The sequence below is a fragment of the Coturnix japonica genome, chromosome 5 (genome assembly GCF_001577835.2).
Source record: "Coturnix japonica isolate 7356 chromosome 5, Coturnix japonica 2.1, whole genome shotgun sequence".
Classification (NCBI taxonomy): Eukaryota; Metazoa; Chordata; class Aves; order Galliformes; family Phasianidae; genus Coturnix; species Coturnix japonica.
This window is the reverse complement of record NC_029520.1, coordinates 49,927,509-49,949,547: the sequence shown is the minus strand read 5'-3', so window position 1 is coordinate 49,949,547 and position 22,039 is coordinate 49,927,509. Positions and strand designations below refer to the sequence as shown.

At 50.5% G+C, this 22,039-nt stretch overlaps 3 protein-coding genes across 3 annotated transcripts; all 3 read left to right on the top strand.

The window, feature by feature from the left end:
- The first annotated feature begins 6 nt into the window (after positions 1-6).
- Positions 7-1,667, top strand: LOC107315388 (inositol 1,4,5-trisphosphate receptor-interacting protein-like 1). Its single transcript, XM_015865714.2, is given in 2 exon segments — positions 7-1,489; positions 1,492-1,667. Coding segments are annotated over 2 exon segments (1,596 nt in total). The 5' UTR covers positions 7-63; the 3' UTR covers positions 1,662-1,667.
- A 497-nt stretch (positions 1,668-2,164) lies between these two features.
- LOC107315380 (inositol 1,4,5-trisphosphate receptor-interacting protein-like 1) lies at positions 2,165-4,560 on the top strand. The gene is made up of 2 exons (XM_032445152.1): positions 2,165-2,339; positions 2,620-4,560. Exons 1-2 carry the CDS (start codon positions 2,193-2,195, stop codon positions 4,252-4,254), a joined length of 1,782 nt encoding a protein of 593 aa, XP_032301043.1. The 5' UTR covers positions 2,165-2,192; the 3' UTR covers positions 4,255-4,560.
- A 127-nt stretch (positions 4,561-4,687) lies between these two features.
- Positions 4,688-6,183, top strand: LOC107315382 (inositol 1,4,5-trisphosphate receptor-interacting protein-like 1). The gene is given in 1 exon segment (XM_015865710.2): positions 4,688-6,183. A coding segment is annotated over 1 exon segment (1,035 nt). The 5' UTR covers positions 4,688-4,768; the 3' UTR covers positions 5,804-6,183.
- Positions 6,184-22,039: the final 15,856 nt, after the last annotated feature.

The window sequence follows — 22,039 nt, the reverse complement described above, 5'->3', positions numbered from 1 at the left end:
CCCAGCCGTGCGCGAGCTCCCACCCAGCCCCACTGACCTCCCCTCTCTCATCTCTTCCAGATCATGGCTTTGGCGTTTTTCTTCGCCTTGTTGGCGCAGAGAGTGTCTTTCGTTGGTGATGAGTTGGATGCGGAAACGCTTGAACGCATGCGTGAGCGTGCGGTGTTTCTGCAAGAGCAGATGACACTGCAGTGGCAGCACGTAGAGAACGTGGGGCAGAGCTGGATGGGCATTCGAGCCTTCCTCTCCTCTGTGTTGCCTTACTGGAAGGTTTACAGCCTTCTTGAACGCATGCGTGAGGTGTTTCTGCGAGAGCAGAAAGAAAAGCTTCTGCAATTAGAAGAGAGGAACCTGGAGAAGAGCAGGGTGGATATTCAAGCCTTGCTCTTCTCTGTGTTGCCTTACTGGAAGGTTTGCAGTGTTCTTTGCATTCTCTTCCTTTTACTCTGGTTCATGTGGAAGATCTATAAAAAGTTCCAGAGAACTGAAGACATCAGTGATGAGGAGAGCTCCATCAGTGAGGAGAAGCAGCAGGAGCAGGAGGAGAAGCAAAAGGAAGTGGAAAAGGAGGATCTTTTCTTTGCTGATTTGCTCTGGCCAGTTGAAAGCCATCAAAGTAACTGCAGACTTGTGCACTTCCTGTTAAGTGGCGTCATCGATTTTTTCCAATACACCTTGGCAGATACATTCTATCCAGTGCCAGAGCGTGCCATCGGGGTGGGCAGTGCCTACGAAGACTGGTCCCCCCCTGAGAACGAACCCGTCTACTGCCTGCTTGTGCCACTGATGGCTCCCCGTGGGCACGTTTTCCACCTGGATCTGGGCACCCCAGGGGTGCTGCCATCAAGGAACTCCCGTATCCGTGTAGATCTGGAATGCACGTGCGGGAGGGAGCAGCAGATGCGTATGAAGTGCTTCCTCCACACCGCCTGGAGAAAGCTGGGAAATCAGCGGCCCAGCCTCCTACACGAACTCTGCACTGGCTCCTACCTAGATACGGAGAAGACAGCCCGCTGGTTCCAGGCACTGATCGAAGATGCCTGGAAACGTTTGCGTTTTCCAAAACCGTACAGACTTAATGCACAGGCACGCAGGCGCTCCTGCAGGCTTCGTCTGACAGATTTTGACCAAACAGTCTACCTGGTCAACATTCTGTTTGGAGTCCAGCAGGACAATACCGACATCTATCTGAACAGCCAGGAGATACAGGTTGGTAGTGTTCCCAGCACGACCTGGCCACAGACCTGTGCGGTGGCAGAGGCGAAGTTTTTCCAGCACGTAGCCTCCCATGCCGAGGAGAGCAATTTCTATGTCAGACACATGCAAGTGGCTGCCTATATCCGGGCGGGCCTCCACTTTTCTCCCTACGAACTGAAGACCGTGCTCATGCACCTCCTGACTGCCATCCCTTTGGAGAGCTGGAAAGGGAGGTATTTCCTGCTGCGGGTGGATGACATCGTGCGCTACCTGCGCTGCTGCGTGGAGGAGAAANAAATGAGGACGTGCCTGCAGAGATTATCTTGCCGCAGGAATTCCGAGCGTCCCAACCGCTCAACCTCTTCCAGCACCTGGTGCAGGATCCGGGCAGACATGAACAGACGCTGCAGGATGTGGAGGAGCTGCAAGATCGGCTCACAAGCCTGCTGATCTATGGGAAATAAGAGACGCCCACTTGTCACAGACGAGCAGCTACAGCAGGCTACGTCTGATGGATTTCAAAAGAAGCTGCTTTACTTAAGACAGCGTTTGGAGTATTGCAAGAACACGAGGACATCTATCGAGCAGCCAGGAGACAGAGACAGCACCACCCGTATCCATGTAGCCACCGGCATTTCTGCGTATGCATGTTAGTCCAGCCTTTTAGATGCCGGGGCCACATGGAGTGAAGAGGAACTGTCTTCGGCCCACACTGAAAATACAGTTAATGTAGATCAGAAAAAAAAAAAAAATGATTCCATCGATGTATATGTTCTAATAAAATTTAATAAACATTAAAAAACAAACAAACAAAAACAGCAGTATAAGTGCCCTTCTTTAGGTGGAACCAATGCATCAGCTTCTGGATCAACAGCAGCGGCTGCGGTTCCTAGTGAGATCCCACGGGGTTTGGCAGAGATGGTACACAAGAGACTCGCTAGTTCCCAGGAGCTCAGTCCGGCCACGTGCCTCGGAACAGGGCCGATGTCGCGGCCATGGAGACCCAGGGCAGCTGGGGGGGGCTGACGGGTGGGGCCGAAGGGTGGGGATGGGGCGTCTGTGACGGCACAGTGCATCACAATGCAGGGCTGGCATCGAGGCCAGCAGCAGGCAGCGCTGCTCCACTTTGGCCTGGGCCAGCGGTGAGTGCAGCAGCAGGGGGAAGGCTGTGCTGGGCCGGGTGCGAACAGCGGCCCGCGAGGGGTTTGGGAGCCTGCAGTGCCGGCAGCGAGCGCTCAGGGCAGCCTGTGAGCGGCTCTCTGGGCAGTCAGCAGCAGCTCTGGCCTCAGCCCCCGCTGCCTCCCAGCTCCCTCGGCCCCGCTCCTAGCTGACCCCAGGGGCTGCGGCCCCTGGCCCCGCTCCCCCAGCCGTGCGCGAGCTCCCACCCAGCCCCACTGACCTCCCCTCTCTCATCTCTTCCAGATCATGGCTTTGGCGTTTTTCTTCACCTTGTTGGCGCAGAGAGTGGTCTTCCTTGGTGATGAGTTGGATGCGGAAACGCTTGAACGCATGCGTGAGCGTGCGGTGTTTCTGCAAGAGCAGATGACACTGCAGTGGCAGCACGTAGAGAACGTGGGGCAGAGCTGGATGGGCATTCGAGCCTTCCTCTCCTCTGTGTTGCCTTACTGGAAGGTTTACAGCCTTCTTGAACGCATGCGTGAGGTGTTTCTGCGAGAGCAGAAAGAAAAGCTTCTGCAATTAGAAGAGAGGAACCTGGAGAAGAGCAGGGTGGATATTCAAGCCTTGCTCTTCTCTGTGTTGCCTTACTGGAAGGTTTGCAGTGTTCTCTGTATTCTCTTCCTTTTACTCTGGTTCATGTGGAAGATCTATAAAAAGTTCCAGAGAACTGAAGACATCAGTGATGAGGAGAGCTCCATCAGTGAGGAGAAGCAGCAGGAGAAGCAGCAGGAGCAGGAGGAGAAGCAAAAGGAAGTGGAAAAGGAGGATCTTTTCTTTGCTGATTTGCTCTGGCCAGTTGAAAGCCATCAAAGTAACTGCAGACTTGTGCACTTCCTGTTAAGTGGCGTCATCGATTTTTTCCAATACACCTTGGCAGATACATTCTATCCAGTGCCAGAGCGTGCCATCGGGGTGGGCAGTGCCTACGAAGACTGGTCCCCCCCTGAGAACGAACCCGTCTACTGCCTGCTTGTGCCACTGATGGCTCCCCGTGGGCACGTTTTCCACCTGGATCTGGGCACCCCAGGGGTGCTGCCATCAAGGAACTCCCGTATCCGTGTAGATCTGGAATGCACGTGCGGGAGGGAGCAGCAGATGCGTATGAAGTGCTTCCTCCACACCGCCTGGAGAAAGCTGGGAAATCAGCGGCCCAGCCTCCTACACGAACTCTGCACTGGCTCCTACCTAGATACGGAGAAGACAGCCCGCTGGTTCCAGGCACTGATCGAAGATGCCTGGAAACGTTTGCGTTTTCCAAAACCGTACAGACTTAATGCACAGGCACGCAGGCGCTCCTGCAGGCTTCGTCTGACAGATTTTGACCAAACAGTCTACCTGGTCAACATTCTGTTTGGAGTCCAGCAGGACAATACCGACATCTATCTGAACAGCCAGGAGATACAGGTTGGTAGTGTTCCCAGCACGACCTGGCCACAGACCTGTGCGGTGGCAGAGGCGAAGTTTTTCCAGCACGTAGCCTCCCATGCCGAGGAGAGCAATTTCTATGTCAGACACATGCAAGTGGCTGCCTATATCCGGGCGGGCCTCCACTTTTCTCCCTACGAACTGAAGACCGTGCTCATGCACCTCCTGACTGCCATCCCTTTGGAGAGCTGGAAAGGGAGGTATTTCCTGCTGCGGGTGGATGACATCGTGCGCTACCTGCGCTGCTGCGTGGAGGAGAAACGCCTGAATCATTTCTTCATAGGAAATGAGGACGTGCCTGCAGAGATTATCTTGCCGCAGGAATTCCGAGCGTCCCAACCGCTCAACCTCTTCCAGCACCTGGTGCAGGATCCGGGCAGACAGGAGCAGGCGCTGCAGGAGGTGGAGGAGCTGCAAGATCGGCTCGCAAGCCTGCTGATCTATGGGAAATAAGAGACGCCCACTTGTTCCACAGACGAGCAGCTACAGCAGGCTACGTCTGATGGATTTCAAAAGAAGCTGCTTACTTAAGACAGCGTTTGGAGTATTGCAAGAACACGAGGACATCTATCCGAGCAGCCAGGAGACAGAGACAGCACCACCCGTATCCATGTAGCCACCGGCATTTCTGCGTATGCCATGTTAGTCCAGCCTTTTAGATGCCGGGGCCACATGGAGTGAAGAGGAACTGTCTTCGGCCACACTGAAAATACAGTTAATGTAGATCAGGAAAAAAATAATTATTCCATCGATGTATACGTTCTAATAAAATTTAATAAACATTAAAAAACAAACAAACAAAAACAGCAGTATAAGTGCCCTTCTTTTGGTGGAACCAATGCATCTGCTTCTGGATCATCAGAACTTGAAAAAGAGCAGGGTGGATATTCAAGCCTCGTTCTTCTCTGTGTTGCTATAGTGGAAGGTTTGCAGTGTGCTTTGCATTCTCTTCCTTCTGCTCTGGTTCATGTGGAAGATCCATAAAATTTTCCAGAGAGTTGAAGACAGAGGTGATGATGAGAGGTCCAGAAATGAGCAGGAACAGCAGGAGGACAAGCAGGAGCTGGAAGTGCAGCAGGAGGAAGCGGACGAGGAGGGGAGTAATATTCTCCTTGCTGATGAGCTCTGGCCAAACCAAATTCATCGAGATAACTGTGAGCAGATACTGCTCCTGTTTGGTCACCTCATCAATTTCTGCCAGTATCTCATGTCAGATACTTTCTATCCAGTGCCAGAGCACCCCATTGGGGTGGGTAGTGCCTATGAAGTCTGGTGTCCCTCTGAGAATGAACCCTTCTACCACCTGCTTGTGCTCTTGGAGAACACTGCCTGCTGCTTCTACACACTGATCGAAGATGCCTGGAAATGCTTGCCTGACTCAGCAACAACCAGCATAAATGTGGTGCTGTCCAGGTGCTCCTGCAAGCTTTCTGTGAGAAGTTCCAACAAAAGAACCCTCACGGTTCAGACAATTTTTGGTGTACAACAAGATGATACAGACATCTACCTGACCAGCCAGAACACAGACGCCGGCTTTACGCCCAGCACAACATGGCCACAGAGCTGTGCTGTGGCAGAAAAGAAGTTCTTCCAGCACGTAGCCGCCAATGCACAGGAGGACAATTTCTACATAAGATATATGCAAGTGGCTGCCTATATCCAGGAGGGCCACGCCTTCTCTCCCTATGAAATGAAGATGGTGGTCATGCACCTCCTGACTGCCATCCCTTTGAAAAGCTGGCATGGGATCTATTTCCTGGAGCGGGTGGATGACATCTTGTGCTACCTGCGCTGATGTGTGGAGGAGGTACGTCTGAACCATTTCTTCGTAGGAAATGAGGACGTGCCTGCGGAGATTATCTTGCCGGAGGAATTCCGAGTGTCCCAACCGCTCAACCTCTTCCAGCGCCTGGTGCAGGATCCAGAGAGACATGAGCAGGCACTGCAGGATGTGGACGAGCTTCAAGATCGGCTCACAAGCCTGCTGCTCTATAGGAAATGAGAGACGCCCACTTGTCTCACAGATGAGCATGCTGGACGTGGAGAAGACGTCGCTCAGCAGGCAGTGGGAATTGCTCTCAAATGTTTTCTCCACACTGGGGCAGCCATACCCCATGCCGACGGAGAGGGTGCTGCGTGGACTCTTGAAGCAGAGACTCTTCAGACCATCAGGGCAGAGAGCATCCGGCATCTCGGAGTGAGCCTGTTTGCCCTGGAAACATCTTCCTCTACAAAAACGGGCAATGGAAGGCTTGCTTGAAGAAACTGTTCTGAAGAAGCAGAGCATGAAGTATTTTGTGACTTGTAGAAATACCACATTTCAGTAGTGTATTTTAGAAATGCAGTTGTTGAATTCTGTGATTAATTCTCACTGTTCAAACTCAAATTGTTTTTAAATGTTATCAATAGTATGGATGTAGCATTATAGACTAGGAAGCATGTTGTAAGGCTATTCTGTTTTGATAATAATTGTAGTAAACATACTTTTTTTATAACTTTACATGGGTTATAGAGTTTGATTCTGCACATCAAAACCCTCTGCCCGTAACTCTTTTTCAAAAAAAGCAGGAATAGGGTGCTGACTGCTCGGCTGCCACAGAATTGGGTAGCGTGCTGTAGAAAAGGTGACCACTGCTCTCCCACCTCCTCCCACACACAGTAGTGGCACTTTTCCTCACTTTGGCAGCTCTGGGTGTTTTTGAGACCCTGAGTATTATGGGTGAAGATACTTGAAAGCTTTCAGTAATCATCCATCAGATGAGCTGTACGTGTCTGAGTGCTGCAGAAGCCCAGGCTTCCTTCTGCTTGTAGCTGGACTGCAGAATGCAGCCATTTCTTCCATGACGTGCAAACTGACCAGAGTCCCCCTCGCCTACTCCAGCAGCTTGGCAGAATCCTGTTGAAACTGGGATCAGATGCTCTCCACACATTTTCCATAGCAGCGTTTTGCCATCTTTTTCACACAGAAGTTTTTCACAGAATCACAGAATTGTAGGGGTTGGAAGGGACCTCTAGAGATCATTGAGTCCAACCCCCTGCCAAAGCAGGTTCCCTACACCAGGTCGTACACGTAGGCGTCCAAGTGGGACTTGAATATCTCCAGAGTAGAAGACTCCACAACCCCCCTGGGCAGCCTGTTCCAGTGCTCCATCACCCTCACCGTAAAGAAGTTCTTGCATACATTCATTTGGAACTTACTATGTAAAGGCTTATGTCCATTTCCCCTTGTCCTGTCTCCACATACCACTGAAAAGAGACTGGCCTCACCACTATGGCCCCCACACCTCAGATATTTACAAACCTGGATTAGATCCTCTCTCGGTCATCTTTTCTCAAGGCTAAACAGACCCAGTTCGCTTAGCCTTTCTTCACAGGGGAGATGCTCCAGTCCCTTCACCATCTTTGTGGCCCTCCGCTGGACTCTTTCCAAGAGCTCCCTGTCTTTTTTGTACTGGAGACCCCAGAACTGGACACAATACTCCAGATGAGGTCTCACCAGAGCAGAGTAGAGGGGGAGGATCACCTCCCTCGACCTGCTGGACACGCTCTTTTTAATGCGCACCAGAATGCCATTGGCCTTTTTGGCTACAAGGGCACACTGCTGGCTCATGGACAACCTGACATCCACCAGGACGCCCAGGTCCCTCTCAGCAGAGCTCCTCTCCAGCAGTTCATCCCCCAGCCTGTACTGGTGCATGCAATTCTTCCTCCCTAGATGTAAGACTCTACACTTGCTTTTGTTGAACCTCATCTGGTTTCTTACTGCCCAGCTCTCCAGCCTGTCCAGGTCTCGCTGAATGGCAGCACAGCCTTCAGGCGTGTCAGCCAATCCTCCCAACTTCGTTTCATCAGTAAACTTGCTGAGGGTGACCACTATCCCCCCATCAAGGTCATTGATGAAGATGTTGAACAAGACCGGACCCAGCACAGACCCCTGGGGGACACCACTGGTTACATGTCTCCAGCCAGACTCTGCACCACCAACGACGACCCTGTGCTCTGCCAGTCATCCAGTTCTCAACCCACCTCACTGTCCACTCATCTATCCCACACTTCCTCAGCTTTGTTATAAGGATGTCATGGAGACAGTATCAAATGCCTTACTGAAATCAAGGTAGACTACATCTACTGCTCTCACCCCATCCACCCAGCCAGTGACATCATCATAGGAAGGCCACAAGGTTGGTCGAGCATGACCTCCCCTTGGTGGAACCATGCTGACTACCCCTGATAAGCGCCTTTTCTCCCACTTGTCTGGAGATGGCATCCAGCACAAGCTGTTCCATCACCTTCCCAGGGACAGAGGTGAGGCTGACCGGCCTATAATTACCCGGATCTTCCTTGCCTTTCTTGAAGACTGGAGTGACACTGACACAGGAGAATAAGAAATCTTTTTACAAATATATCACATATATCAAATATATCAAATATATTTTACAAATATATTCTGCTGGGGCTCTCCTCCTGCAGCAGTGACAGGGCCAGGCATTTTCCTTGAGCAGCTGCGCAAAATGGTGGCTGACCGTTACTCTCCTTGTCTGAATGGCCCACGTGATTCAAAAGCCCAACTTCTCAGCTCCAGCCCTCAGGCTTTTCTGAGGAAGATGGCGCGGACACTGAGCCCGGGCAGCGCCCACTCCATGTCAGCTGCTCTCTCAAGAGCTGCTGGCTGCTCTGTTCTATCAGGGCTCCTCGATGAGCAAGGGCTGCCTGAAGTGCCTTTCAGTTTTCACCCTGCGTTCTACTGCTGCTCTCTAAACTGATGGCACGATGAGCCCAGGGAATGACACAGCCCGGCTGCTGGCAGCTGAGTTGACTGCAGCCATACAGGTGAGACTTCATTCTAGGTTAGGATACAGCCTTGGGAATGATGCTGGCAGCTAACCCATGGGCAGGATGCCATGGAGAACCTGCCCTATTGCATAACCCTGCTTGCTTTACAGCTCAAGCTATGGGGTCTTCCAGCCCCAGAGATAGGCTGGGGAGAGAGAGTGGGTATCCCATTAAAACCCTTAAAATCTCGGGTCAAAACAGTGGAAAGAGAGGGGCTGAGGTGCCTTTTTGAGACTGATCTAGGCAGAGGCTGTGAGAGGCAAAGTCCAAACCAAGCCCTTCTGTCAAAATGAACCAATAATAAATGCTTGTTGTGTCTGAGTTGTATGGCTGTTGCATGCTGCTGATGGCCTCTTGCCTGCACGTTGTGCTCCCTCACATGGCCAGGCAGGCAGGAGGCTGAGGCAGCCCTGGATACTGCCTGGGGAATGCATGCAGCACCCACAGCAGCACAGGTAATGGTGGTTCAGGCCCTGCTCTGCAATGTGGGTGACGGCTTTCACTGTGATGAGGACCTCTGGCTCCATAGCATATGCTTTGTGGAGTTGTTCATCCTGTCATTAGTGGTGACTTCTCTTTAACAGTGGAACAAATGAAACACTTAGGCCTGGACGATGGTTTTGTTTTTTTGCTTCGTCCCTAATAAACAATCTCTTTATCATTTCTCTTGCCTCCCCAGCTACAGATCTGAGCTGGTCCCACAGCACACATTGCATGTTGCTGTTTCTCTGATGTGTCTCAGTAATCACAGTTTCTCACACAGAGGGCTGTTCGCCGCTGAGTGCTTTCAGAGCTGTTTGGTGGTGTCCGAGTGTAAGATTTGGGTGAAGATTTATGGTTTGTTTGGCTGTGGGCCTTCTTGGGTCACCCAGGTGAGAAGTCCTCCTCTGAGGCGGTCACCTGGAGGAGGACTTATCCTATGGGTGACACTCAGCTGAGAAAATGGTCATGTTGAGGCCAGAGAGAGGGCCTAGGGGGCAAATCTACACAGCAGGGTGGTTGTGAGGATCTCATACGGTCACCTCTCACAGGCACTTAGGTTATATTTGTCACCGGGCCTCAGCATCCATTGCTGTTCATGGCTGCTTCTGCTGGCACTGCTCTGGTCCATATTCCCATTCCACAAATGGGAAAACTGCTTCTGTATTTAGTCTCTTTTCCACACGGAGACACTAGGTGGGGCAAAAGGCCTTTTGGGCAGCCTGTTAGCATTTAGCTGATGAAAGTCGGTCTGCCCCACTTATGAGCCAAGCTTCCACTGGAAGGCTCTGATGATACAGAGGCAGAAAGCTGAAACCTAAGCTGTAATGCATTAGCGGCTCACTGAGCTTGCCAGCCTTCTGTCATCGTTGTTTGTGCCTGTGTAAATCTAACACACTTAGATAGGGAATTCAAGGTGTGCCCAGGCTGGGTCCTTGCTGAAAGCAAAGGCCAGAGAAGGGCTGTCACTTGTGAAGGCAGTTGGCAGTCCCATGGAGGAGAAAGAGCAACTGGAGATTACTTAGATAGAGGGACGTCACCTGCTCAGTCTGGCCTTGCAGGTTAGCAAAATTCATACTGATATCCTGGGACAACCCAGTACTTCCTTTCATGACAAGCCCTAAAATCCTGTACAAGGAAAATTCACATTTTCATTCTGTTTTTATAATGATGGATGCCCGCATTTCTTGTGTTTAGTAAAAAGCTTGGAAGCGCTTCTTGTCCACCTGAATCCTCCTCCCCGTTTTGCAGGGGTCAAGTAGCCCAAGAACATCGCCTTCCCCTTCTCTGTGATGAGTGGCCTATACTTTCTACAGAAAGCCTTCTTGATGAGGTGCCCCTGACTTAATTCTGCCTTGCTCTGATTCTGTCTCCCTCCCTCCCCTTTCTGCACCATGTTGGCATTGCAGCTTCAGAGCTGGGGTAGAAGTGCTCTGTGCGCTGTTTCCATGGAGAAATCCCTTCCTGAGGACAGGGTGATCTTTGAACAGCAGCAGTGGTCTGAAGCATCACTACCTGAGTTCAGCATTTGCTTCTTACTCTGCCCTTTACAAAAATTTTAGTTAACCCCTGAACTATGCTGGCTAGTTTCCATTAGCCTAAGCTGGATACACATCTGATGGTTTCATGGGGTGCCTGCCAAGCTACAACACCGGGAACTTGCTCCTCTGATTGCCTCACGCTTCCCCGTGTCTTGGAGGCACAAGCCTTTGCAGGCACATTGTTAATTCAGGTGTAGGTCAGGCACAGACCACACACTATATTCCACTAAACACTAAGTGCAGAGTTATAAGGTATTTAACTTGCAGCCAGACATAAGTTATCTTTATTAAATATGTGCTGTAGAAACACTAGCGGTTTTCTAACAAACTGTAATGTTCATTCCCCAGGCTCCACCCTCTGAAAAAGGAGACCTCCAGAGACCCAGTCCTGACTCCCCCATTGCATCTGCATGCAGACTCTGGCCAAAGAAATGCACTGACATGTGCTGCACTGGGTGAGTAGGATGGAGTTTCACCTGGTGTATCACATTAGTAGACTACATGTGATAGATATACTACATGTGATAGATAGACTACAATTTTTCCAGCGTCCAGCTCCAGATGCAGAATTGTTGACAAACTCGTTGCCAGTTGCTTTTTCAAGGGCTGCTCCCCACCTACGGGATGCTCTCAGCCTGCTTCTGCAACCCCTGCAGCCATGCTGAACAACCCCTCTGCTTACTGCTAGGCCTGGCTGAGCAGGGGTGCTGGATGCCCAGCAATGCGGTCTGTTTTGTCCTCCATCCCTTCCAACTGCTTCTAGATCACTGTCACAGCAATGATCTAGAAGCAGTTGGAAGGGATGCAACTTTGCTTCTACTGATGAGTACATTATATTATTTCCTGCAACTACATAGCACCAAAACTGTCACTAGGCAGAACAGCTTTGCCTTTGCTATCTATTGGTATGAGGTTTTCCCCTCAGGGCTCAGCTTGTCACGCGAAATGCTTGTCTAGTGCACTGAAGTGCCTTCAAACATTTTTATTTCCTGTCCTCCTTGGCTTTACTTCCAAAAGCACAACATCTCCAACTAGAAATAACCAGCAGCTTTCACAGCGCGGGGATAAAGTGCTCAAACAAAAAAGTTACAGTGATACAAAAGGGAAATTCAAACGTCAACATCTAATCCTCAGACACCTTTGAAAGGGTTTCCTGTTTTTCCAACCCTTTAGGGCCAGGTGTGGGCTCGGAGCTTGCTGGGAGCTTGCTTGCATGAGTCGAGCTTGCATCAGGGATGGCATGTCTGCACGCGGCTGCTTTGGTAACAGAAGCCGAACTGAGAGCAGGCTTCATGCTTCACATCACATGCCAGAAACTTCCAGAGCTTCCAGAAGGGGCTGCCCTTCATCTACTTGTGCTGGGGGTTGTTTGTGAACACAGCACGTATGGCAGCTTTGGAGCTGGGCTGAGCGTAGCTGGTGGTGTCAGCATAAAGAGAGATTAAGTGGTTGTTGAGGAATGTCTTTATCTCCATCCTGCGAAAATACAGATTAGAGAGAAAACATTTTTCTTACAGCTGCAAGTTGCCTCTGCAAATGAGAGGGAACACAGTGCTGCGCAATGTTGCACAGCCAACGCTGAGTGTTGCTGCAAAACCAGAGGTGGACTCTGGCAAAGGAGAGCAGGGAGTCCTGCTACACACGCAGTGCCTGGTGAGCACGGTGCTTTCTGGCTGGGTTCGTGCTGCTCCCTGCTGGGCTGCAGCTTCTTGCATTTGTCTCCTATTTGAAGGTCTCTGCAAGCAGCAGGGTTGCAGGAGCTTGGAGAGGTCCCTGGCATGCATTGGAAGCTTGGTATATATGGAGTGCTGGCTCTGATTATGTTGGGGATGGGTTGATAGTTGAACGAAATGATCTTCTTCAGCCGTAATAATCTATGATTCTATGATTACTTTCTATGATAACTTGTTGTGTTTAAGGGAATGGCTAATTCTGTGCATGAGGCCATTCAGTCTGATCGGAAGAGGTGAGCTGTGAGTACTATTGGAACGTATGTACTATATCATCCTATATTCCAATAGCTGCCTCCTTCCTCACAACCAGCCCTTGAGAAACTTATAGAGCAGAGTGTGTATAAATTAGTATTCATCAGTGGTAATGAAAAACTACTGCAACCTCAGAGGAGAGAAGAGTAATGTTTTTGAGGGATTGAGGTGCAGGAGTGAACAGAGCAGGTCCTGTTACCTGCTGGGATGGCACCCAGCCCACGTCCCCTCACTGTTTGCTCTGTAAATATTGATTTCCCAATGGGAACAACTGTTGCACAGTACAGCCAGAGTTAAAGGACTGCTCTGAAGGAAAAAAAAACAACACCCGCGTGCCTCACTTCTGCAGCATTCCTGAGACAAGGCTGTGTTTTTATCATCTGCAAACCCAGCTGCATCTGCTGTGCCGAGCTATAACTGGAATCCCGACTCCCTCATTACAACCTCCATCACAGGAGCAAGCCAACTTCCACGGGGTATAATTTAAGTTCTACCCAGCACTGTGGCTTTCCCAAGAAAAAGATAACACCGTGGAGCTTGATGAAGGACTAACCCAGCTCAGCTGCTACGAGAGGACCTGCTGCTGCATGTGTGCCTTAATCTTTCCTAAGTCACTCCAGGCCATGGGCATCTGTAGCTGCTGGAGATGAACCCTGTTAAAGATTCTCTTCCTGTGCACAGTGCAGCCTTCAAATGCCTGAATCATATGCTCCTTTTATAGTGTATTTCTTTCAGGAAGGTCATTTCTGCTCCCTCTGTCTTCAAAGGGAAATACTTGAGTTGAAAACAAGGAAATAACAGCAAGGCCAGGCTTCTCTGCTTCACTGAGGACTGCTCGCAAGAGAAATGTTTCTCAGTTCCATTGCATCTGTTAACAGGATTCAATTAAGCTGCCAGAGATGATAAGCATTTAGAGGGACATCAACCATCACTCTTCACTACCCAACAAAATCTTTATAATCTCAGTGGTCATAAATCACAGTGGTTGTGTTTGGGAAGTGTTATGCACCATAACTCATCACTAGGGCTTAATTCAGCCTCCTTCAGGCACCACTGTACCCGGTAGACCAAGGTAACTGCCTTGCACTGTTGGTACACAAGAAAGAAGTACTTTTACATAGATTATGCCTCCCTTAATTGAATTAAAAAATGAAAAGGCTATTTCTGAAACAGATCAAATGTTGCAGAGAAAGCCTGCAGGTGGGCTTTGAATGTCTCTAGAGAAGGGAACTCTACCACCTCTCTGGGTAACGTGTTCCAGCTCTCTGCCACCTACACAGCAAAGAAGTTTTTCTCACGTTCACATGGAACTTCCTGTGTTCCAGTTTGTGTCCCTTGGCCCTTGTTCTTCAATTTCCCAAATGGGAAATTCACTTTATTCCCACCTCTTGAATTTCCCAAATGGCCAGGCGCTTTCTGAAGCTCTGTCAGGGGAGGCCAAGCTATGAGACACTTGAAGGTGCTTTTTCCCCTTTCAATTTCAAATTACTTCCTGAAATCAGGCTCCTTCACTGCATATTGGCCAGCTAAAATAGTCACCCCGAGCTGATCGAGGCTCTGGAAAATGTAGATTCACACATGGCTCTTTCAGCACCCTCTGGCAAGCCAGAGAGGCGTTTCGTTCCTTGTGCTTCATTTCAACACATTCAATATTGACTTTTTTCATTCCCTTATGATGAGGGAAGTAGGGAAGCAGGAGGGACAAGGAAGGAGGTTTGTTCTTCTCTCTTGCTTTGCGAGTTGAGCAGAGGAAAGAGTCACTTGGGCCTTGGCAGGGTGATGGTCATTTGCTCCTTCATCCCACTCAAGTAGCCATTTTGGTGAATCATGGGATCTTAGAATGGCTTGGGTAGGAGGGGATCTTAAAGCCCATCTGGCCTCAACCACTGCTGTGGGCTGTGTGCCCCCCAGCTCAGGATGTGCAAGGCCCCATCCGTGACCTTGAGCACCTCCAGGGATGGGGCACCCACAGCTCTGGGCAGCACTGCCAGGGCCTCACCACCCTCTGAGTAAAGGATTTCTGGTGGTAACTATGCTGGAAAGTAGTGTTTGTAGGTGAGAATTTGCTCTAATAGTGTTATCGTGCTGTTTGTATCTGTTGTAGTTTCTATGGAAATACGTGGGAGGCATTACTTTTGGAGTGACCTATAAAGAGAAAACAATCTCATGATTTGGGGAGGCTTAGTTTACAATCTGAGTGGTCTGAGATTAACAGTGCTGCGTATCCAGGAGTCTCAAATAGCAGTAAATTATTCCTGCTCTTAATTTAGTATATAAAAAAAAAAAGTAAGAAGACCTTGTTAAAAAAATATCCCCATCTTTCAGCCCACACAAGCTCAGCGTAAAGAGCAATTCCCAGCGAGGAAGATGGGAAACCAAAGCCAACCATTCCCAACCAGTCCCACCAGTTTTGCGTGTGGCACCGGAGCCCTGCAGTGGGGATCAGGGCTCTGCCAGCCCCTGGCAGCAGCAGCAGCTTGGGGCCATGCACAGCCCCCGCGCCCTCTGATGAGTCAGGCTTAATGAGGGAGCACACCTTCATCTGGTGCAAGCGAGCTGTGTCATCTCAGTTTTACCACCACCAGTGATGCATTCTGCCCCAAGGCCTCCCCAGTAACCTCCTTCTCTTATTTTGTAAACACAGAACAAAAATAATTCTCTTGCAAATCACCAGCGGATCGCCAGCCTGCAGCTGGAGCTATGATGAGTAACAGCCTGCTGAGCCCCAGCTCTGCCGAAGTCCTCATTTAGGTAATTCCACGTCTTCCTATGGGTTCTACTTGAGGGAGATGATGAGAAGGGAGCTGAGATCCGTCTGGGGTTTGTTTTGAAAGTACTCAGTCAGCTGGGTGTAAAAGGGTGTGCAAATCACATTAGGAATGATTGCTGCACACCTGTCCGAAACCAGAAGTGGGAAGGGCTGGTCTAGAAATGGGTTCATCTGCTGCACAGAGGCTTTGTGAAAGGCAGGATGCCTGGCTCAGAACAGCACTGAGTTCTCCTCCATGCTCACAACACCTCTGAATTAAATATCTGCAAAATCTAAGCTGACTGCAACCCGCTTTCAGCCTGAAGTCATGTGGAAGCTTTCACATCACGAGCAGCAGCAGAGTGAAACATGGAGCTGTATTTCTCACGTCCCTCACATTCTTTGTTTCTCTTCCAAGCTGATTTGCTATGGATTTATTCCAACAAAAAGGGTCAGCTCTTCAGAAGGAGCAGATAGATCAGCCAAAATGAGCCAACACTGCCAGTTTTCTGGCTCAGGGCAGCTCACTGTGGGCAGTGTCAGACAGATCCTGGGTGAAGGATCTGCCCCATGAGTATTATAGAATCATAGAGTGATTTGAGTTGGAAGGGACCTTTAAAGGGCATCTGGTCCAACCCTCCTGCAACAAGTAGGGACAGTCACAGCTCCATCAGGTGCCCAGAGCCCATCCCCTGACCTTGGGTGTCTGCACCCAAGGAACCCACCACCTCTATGGGCAGCCTGTGCCAGTGCCTCACTGCCCTTAGTATAATAAACTTCTTCCTTATATGCAATCTAAATCTCCCCTTTTTCAGTTGGAAGCCATTTCCCCTTGTCCTGTCATAGCACGCCCTGCTGAAAAGTCCATCCCCTTCTTACAGCCCTTCTTTAGCTCAGGGTGCTCTCTACCATGCTGTGCTCCAGCTCACAGAATATCTGGAATATTCAGGACATTTTGCCCTTTTCTATGGCCAAGCTTATACTGAGATCGAGCTGGAAAGGTGCTTTTCTCCCATGCAGCTACCATAAATGGAGAGAGAAGACAGAGGAGCAGCCTGGAGCCCCCGAACAAAGGGAACAAAAGGAGCTGTTCTGCAGGCAGAGGCTGCTCTGTTCTTGGCCACGTTCACACGCTTAAAGAAGATCAAATGAGAGCCTGCAAAACTGCATGATGATAAGAGGAAAAAAGTATTACAATGCTGTTCTGCAGGCTGGGCTTTGCTGTGATTATACAGCAATTCGTCCAGCACAGCTCCCCGCGGCCAAGATGCAGTCAGCAAACCCTGCACTTAGACTCATGGCTTCTCTGTAGAGCCACAGGAGCAGTTGATAGCATCCTGGCAGTTCCAGCTGTGGGCAGCCCTAAGCAGGGTGAGCTGCATGGCCAGTCTGGCTGCTTTTCATACAGAAGAAAGCCAAGCACACTTCCCTGCTCCACCACAGATCCACACTTTGGTCTGGGGCAAGTCATTGGGGTGCAGCCTGAGTCCCGGGAGGGTTTTGTGCTGTTGTGTTCTCCATGGATATCTCAGTGGCATAGCTGGAGCCAAATTCCTAGACCACCAAGTTGGGTGGTGACAGGCAACTCTTGGATGGCAGAGCCCAGGTAGGATATGAGGGAGTGTACCACAGGAGAGGAGAGAAATGCCCCTCCTGTGGTCAATAGGAGCTGCAAGTGAGTGGTTGGTGTCAGGCAGCTTGCCCCTCCTTGGATCACCAGAGCATCACTTAGGTGCAGTGCTGGATGGCAGGCTGCTGGAGCTGGGCTGTCTTAAGTGCAGCAGTCCAGGAAGTGTTTCCAGAGCCTGTTTCCAGGCATCTCTGCTTGATGTGAACACAGACAGCAAGCAGGCACAAAGATGCACATTCTCTGATGTACTCAGTCCCTGGCTGCTCCTGGGCTGGGCTGGGCGTGCTGAAATGCATGACCAGACACATGGCTTCTCCACTGGGGTTTTTCCAGGCAGCTGCAGATTGTAGCACTGTTGACACAGGGCAGCTCACGATGGCACTGCCAGATCGCTCCCTCTGTCTCCAAAGCCCAGTGTTTATACCAAACCCCAGGGATGAGGCTGTGCTTTGAGAGTCTTGGAAGACGGATGGTTGTGAACATCCAGGCTTGGACACGGGGAACATTTTTGAGCACATCCAAAGGAGTCTCCAACCTCTGCTTCCCACCTGCAGAATGGTGGGCACCCCCATTTCAAACAGATGGACAGAACCTAACAACAGCACCAGTGTTTATAAACAGCCTCCAGCCCTTCCAAGGGAGGCTCTTTTGAACAGTAAAGAAAGACACATCAAAGGTAGCCCACAGCATCTGCTTGTGTTGTTGGAGTGTCGCAGGCACATCACAGGTGTTGTTCCTGGAGCAGAAACCTCTCCTGTTTGGGGCTGCTTGGGGCTTCTCTGGTATTCCTGGAGCATCAGGGGGTAACACAGGGAAGTGCTCACTGCCAGAAGCCATGGCTTCCAGGAGCACATGGGCAGAGTGAGCCAAAAGAGCCAGCACCATGTTGGTGCCTCCAGTCCTAACTTGGAAGTGTGCCGCTTGCATTGTGGACACCTGATAGCCAAGGAAACAGTGGAGGGAGCAGAGGGAGTGGAGATCCCTATGCCATAAAGACACCACTGCATTTGCTGAGAGGAGCTGGATGTAGGGAGGTTCGGTTCCTGGCTTGCATGGCAAGGTCATCAAGGAAAAAGAACTCATTCACAACCATCCTCTGCCATGATGCCAGCTCAGAGGAAAGTCGTGGCTAAGTGATTTTATCAGAGATACTCCTGGGCAGCCCTTACGAGGCTGACACAAACCAGCTCTTCTAACCAGCCTGGCTTGCTGGGCTGCCAGGGTGTTGTTACACCCCATGCCCCATTGTGACCAAGGGCTCCCTGTACTTGTTGATGAGGCCAAAGCCAGGAGCCCATGCAATTATCGTTAAATGAGTAATTAGTGGAGTCTAATTTATTTTTAATGCGGAGAGCTGTGCCCTAGGTGCTGGTTGTCACTTGGCCAGGAGAAGAACAATTTGCCCACTGGAGGCTGGAATGGCTCAACATCCCCAAACCCAACCCCTACCTATCCCTATTCCCATCTCCATCCTCATCCCTATCCCTATCTTCTTTCCTATCCCCATTCCCAACATCATCTGCATCCTTAGCCTCATTCCTATTCACAACTCAGGCTCAGCAACAACTTGTCAAAGCCTGAAGACCACCGTCTCTCACTATTAGCACCTGAAGAGGTGACCATAGAGACATGCACCTTCCTGCAGCTCATCAGCAGGAACACATTTGATCTGAGATTGTTCTTACACAGGATTTTTGCCAGGGCTAAAAATGGTGCATATTGTCTGCTGAACCAGTATTACTGTTCCAGTGGAAGCTTTGAGTGTTCTGGACTTAGAGTAAATAAATAATGTAGAAAGAATAATATTGAGCTAATAAAGCTATTATCTGGGAAGATTGCAGCTTAATCTCCAGTGCAATGAAGATAATGAGTGTTGAATCATGCCCCGAGCATCCAAACTAAGTGGTAGTGGTTTTGATAAAGGATAGCAGCAGATTTTTGCTGGGACCCTACTGTTTGCCTATGGGTCTCTGGAGAGCATTGTGTCTTTACAGTGTGGGTCACCAGCAGAGCTGGCTCAGCCTCATGTTCTCATCACCTTCACCTTGAGCTGATCTGGGAACCATCCAGCTTGGCTGCACCAGTGTGATAAGGATGGGGATGGGGCTAGGGGTGGGCATGGGTGTGGGGATGGGGATAGAGGTAGTGGTAGGGGTATGGATGTGGATAGGGGTGGGGATGGGGATAGAGATAGGGATAGGGAGGGGAGTAGGGAGAGGGATGGGGATAGGGGTAGGGGTAGGGATAGGGATAGGGATAGGGATAGGGATAGGGATAGGGATAGGGATAGGGATAGGGATAGGGATAGGGGTGGGAATGGAAATGGAGACGGGAATGCTGAGCCATTCCAGCCTCTGCTCCAAGCTGAGCCATGGCAGTGGCTGTGTGTCACAAAAGGGGCTGGATTTGTCAGTGCTGCCAGCTCACACCATTGGCAGGAGAGGGCTGCTAAATGCACAGCCAGTGATCCCCAGATAAAACCAAACACCCCCAGACACACTGAGGATACACAAAGGAGCTCACGGCCTCTGAATCTGGCCTTGCACCAATAAATTGTAACTTGAATGCTTTATTTGGACTGCTAAGAAAACAGCTACTCAGAAATTCTGGTGACCTGCTTGAAAGTGGGATTTTGAGGAGAGAAGTGCTGCACATCACTGCTCTAAATCCATGTAGATAATCCCAGCCTTGAACTGGAGAGCACTGCAGAAGAGTGGGATTTGTACAGTCTGAAGAAAATAAAAATATCTCTGGGAAAAAAAAAAAATATATATATATATATATATATATATTGCCAGTAATTTAAAAGCAATAAAACCCTACCTTATGGAGATGGGGATGGAGTAGGGGATGTGTGAGTGAGTGTTTGGGAGCAGGCAGTGGGTGTTCTGCTTGGTGGGCCTTTGGTGCTGTGCTTTTGGGGGTGCTGGGGTCAGGGTGAGCTGCTCCGTGCAGGGTGTCTGCAGTGTATGTGTACACAGACCTGGGCAGCGCTGGGGAGAACTATTTGCAGCTGACAAACAAACCGAGCTTGCTGAGCCCTGTTGCTGAATCCCTATCTGCATGGCCATAAAAAGAGGGGATGGGGAGATAAATCGGTGGCGAGATTCTTGTGAGCTTGTAAACCCCCATGAGCTCCCAGCCCTGCCTCCAGCACCGTGGGGAGGAACGGGGGGGGGTTTATTTGAGCAGCGAGGGGGCTGCTGCAGCCTACGGCTTTTTTTCGGGTGCAGTGATTTGAGCAGCTCTCCGGCATCCAGCTGATCTACCAGAGGGGCCGGGGGGAGCCCGATAGCCGAGCCTGCTCGGGGTGATCGCTGTGCTGCTTTAGCAGACGCAAAGATTTCCCCTTGGAGCAGTGCCAGCCGGCTTTGGGAAGAAGAATGGGTCGGATACAAAGGGGTTTTTTTAAAGCCCATTAAGTCGCCTCGGGGCTGAGCTCACGTTCCCACCGCCTGGGCGGTTGGTGCCGGGGGAGCGCCTTCGGTTCCCATCGCCTCACCCAAGTGGGAAAGTTCCTGTTCCCCCTGCCCACCCTTCCCAGCCCTGCACAGGGAGGAAAGTTGCCCAGAGGGAGCTGGGGGTTCTTCTCTGGGGGGCAGAACGTGCCCTGAATACGTCCTTTGGAGAGATGGCAGAAAAGGTGACCTCATGGAGTGACACCAGCCTGGGGTATGCTGCGTCTCACACCGATCCATGTCAGAGTCCCTGTCCCTGTCCCACTCCTTGCACAACCAATGAAACTTGAACAGCCCGATAGTCCCATCAGGGACTTCTCTCCTTCAGGGCTTCTGGAGGCAACAACCAGCCCTAAGAGTCAGCTCTTACTCATGCTGCCTCCGTGGAAAATCTAAGAATGGGGTTAGTAATGCTGCTGTGACTAAGGAGAATGCAACTGGGAAGGTCCCCACTGCTGCCAGCGTGGCCAGGATTTCCCTATCAGCTGGCATGGAGACTCCCTGGTACCACCAGGATGGGGACAGAGACCTGGTACCGATCCCAGAACATCCCTTCATGCCAGGGGTGATGCTGTATCGACATATCAGATCCATCCCAAGTCATGTTCTTGTTCATTACCTGGACCTGAGGAAGCCTCGGAGATATTTTGAAAGATATTGGGAGCACTCAGTCCGTTTACACAGCTGTCACGGGGCAGGGAAATGTTCCTGCTGGTGCTGGACGCTGAGTCTTCACATTCCAGCTCCGAGGAACAAAACCTCTTAGCTCTGCACTTACCGGAGACAAACTTGAAGTTGTCTGGAGTCAGGCACTGCAAAAATGTAATGATGCAGGAGAAATCGGGGGGACCAAAATAGCCAACAAACACGGATGGTCTCGTGATGCAGAGCTCCCGGCCAGATCTCGGGGTGCCGCAGGCTCTGGGTGACCTTGTCTGGATCACTGAGGACAGACTTCCAAGAGTTGGCTTAGCCAGCCAACTCCTCATTGGGCAAAATAACACTTAGAAGACTGAATCATATCGAAAATTGGGGGGTATTTAAATATTTCTAGTGCAGCTGTGCCCTTGATGAAGGCTCTTAATTCCTGTCCAACAAGCTCCTTTCCCCACTTGATGAAGACCTGGGAGAGAGCAGCCTTGTGCCCCAGTCAGGTGATGGATGCTCACCACAAGCCTAAGTTGGCGTAGCTCTTCCGCACTCCATCCCTGGGGCACAGCACTCTCCCACCCTGCAGATCACTTCCACTCCCCAGTTACACTTCCTTGCCCCAGTCTGAGGTTTTTCATGGGTTTTAAGTGATGCCTGCTTTTCCATCACCCCCCTCTGCAAAGGCAATAATTTCAGCTCCTATTATATTTTTCCTGTCTGCTTTGAAACAGGGATTTGGTTTTGGTCTGGTGCTGTTTATCTTGCTCCACAGCTGCTGCTCTGAACAGCTTTTCTTGTATTCCCATAGTCTGGCATCTTTTGCAGCAGTTCAGTGCAAGAAAAGTAACTTCCAAGGACAGGGCTTGTGGGTGGTGGGGGCTGTGGAGCTGCATCCCCAAGATGGGACCTCC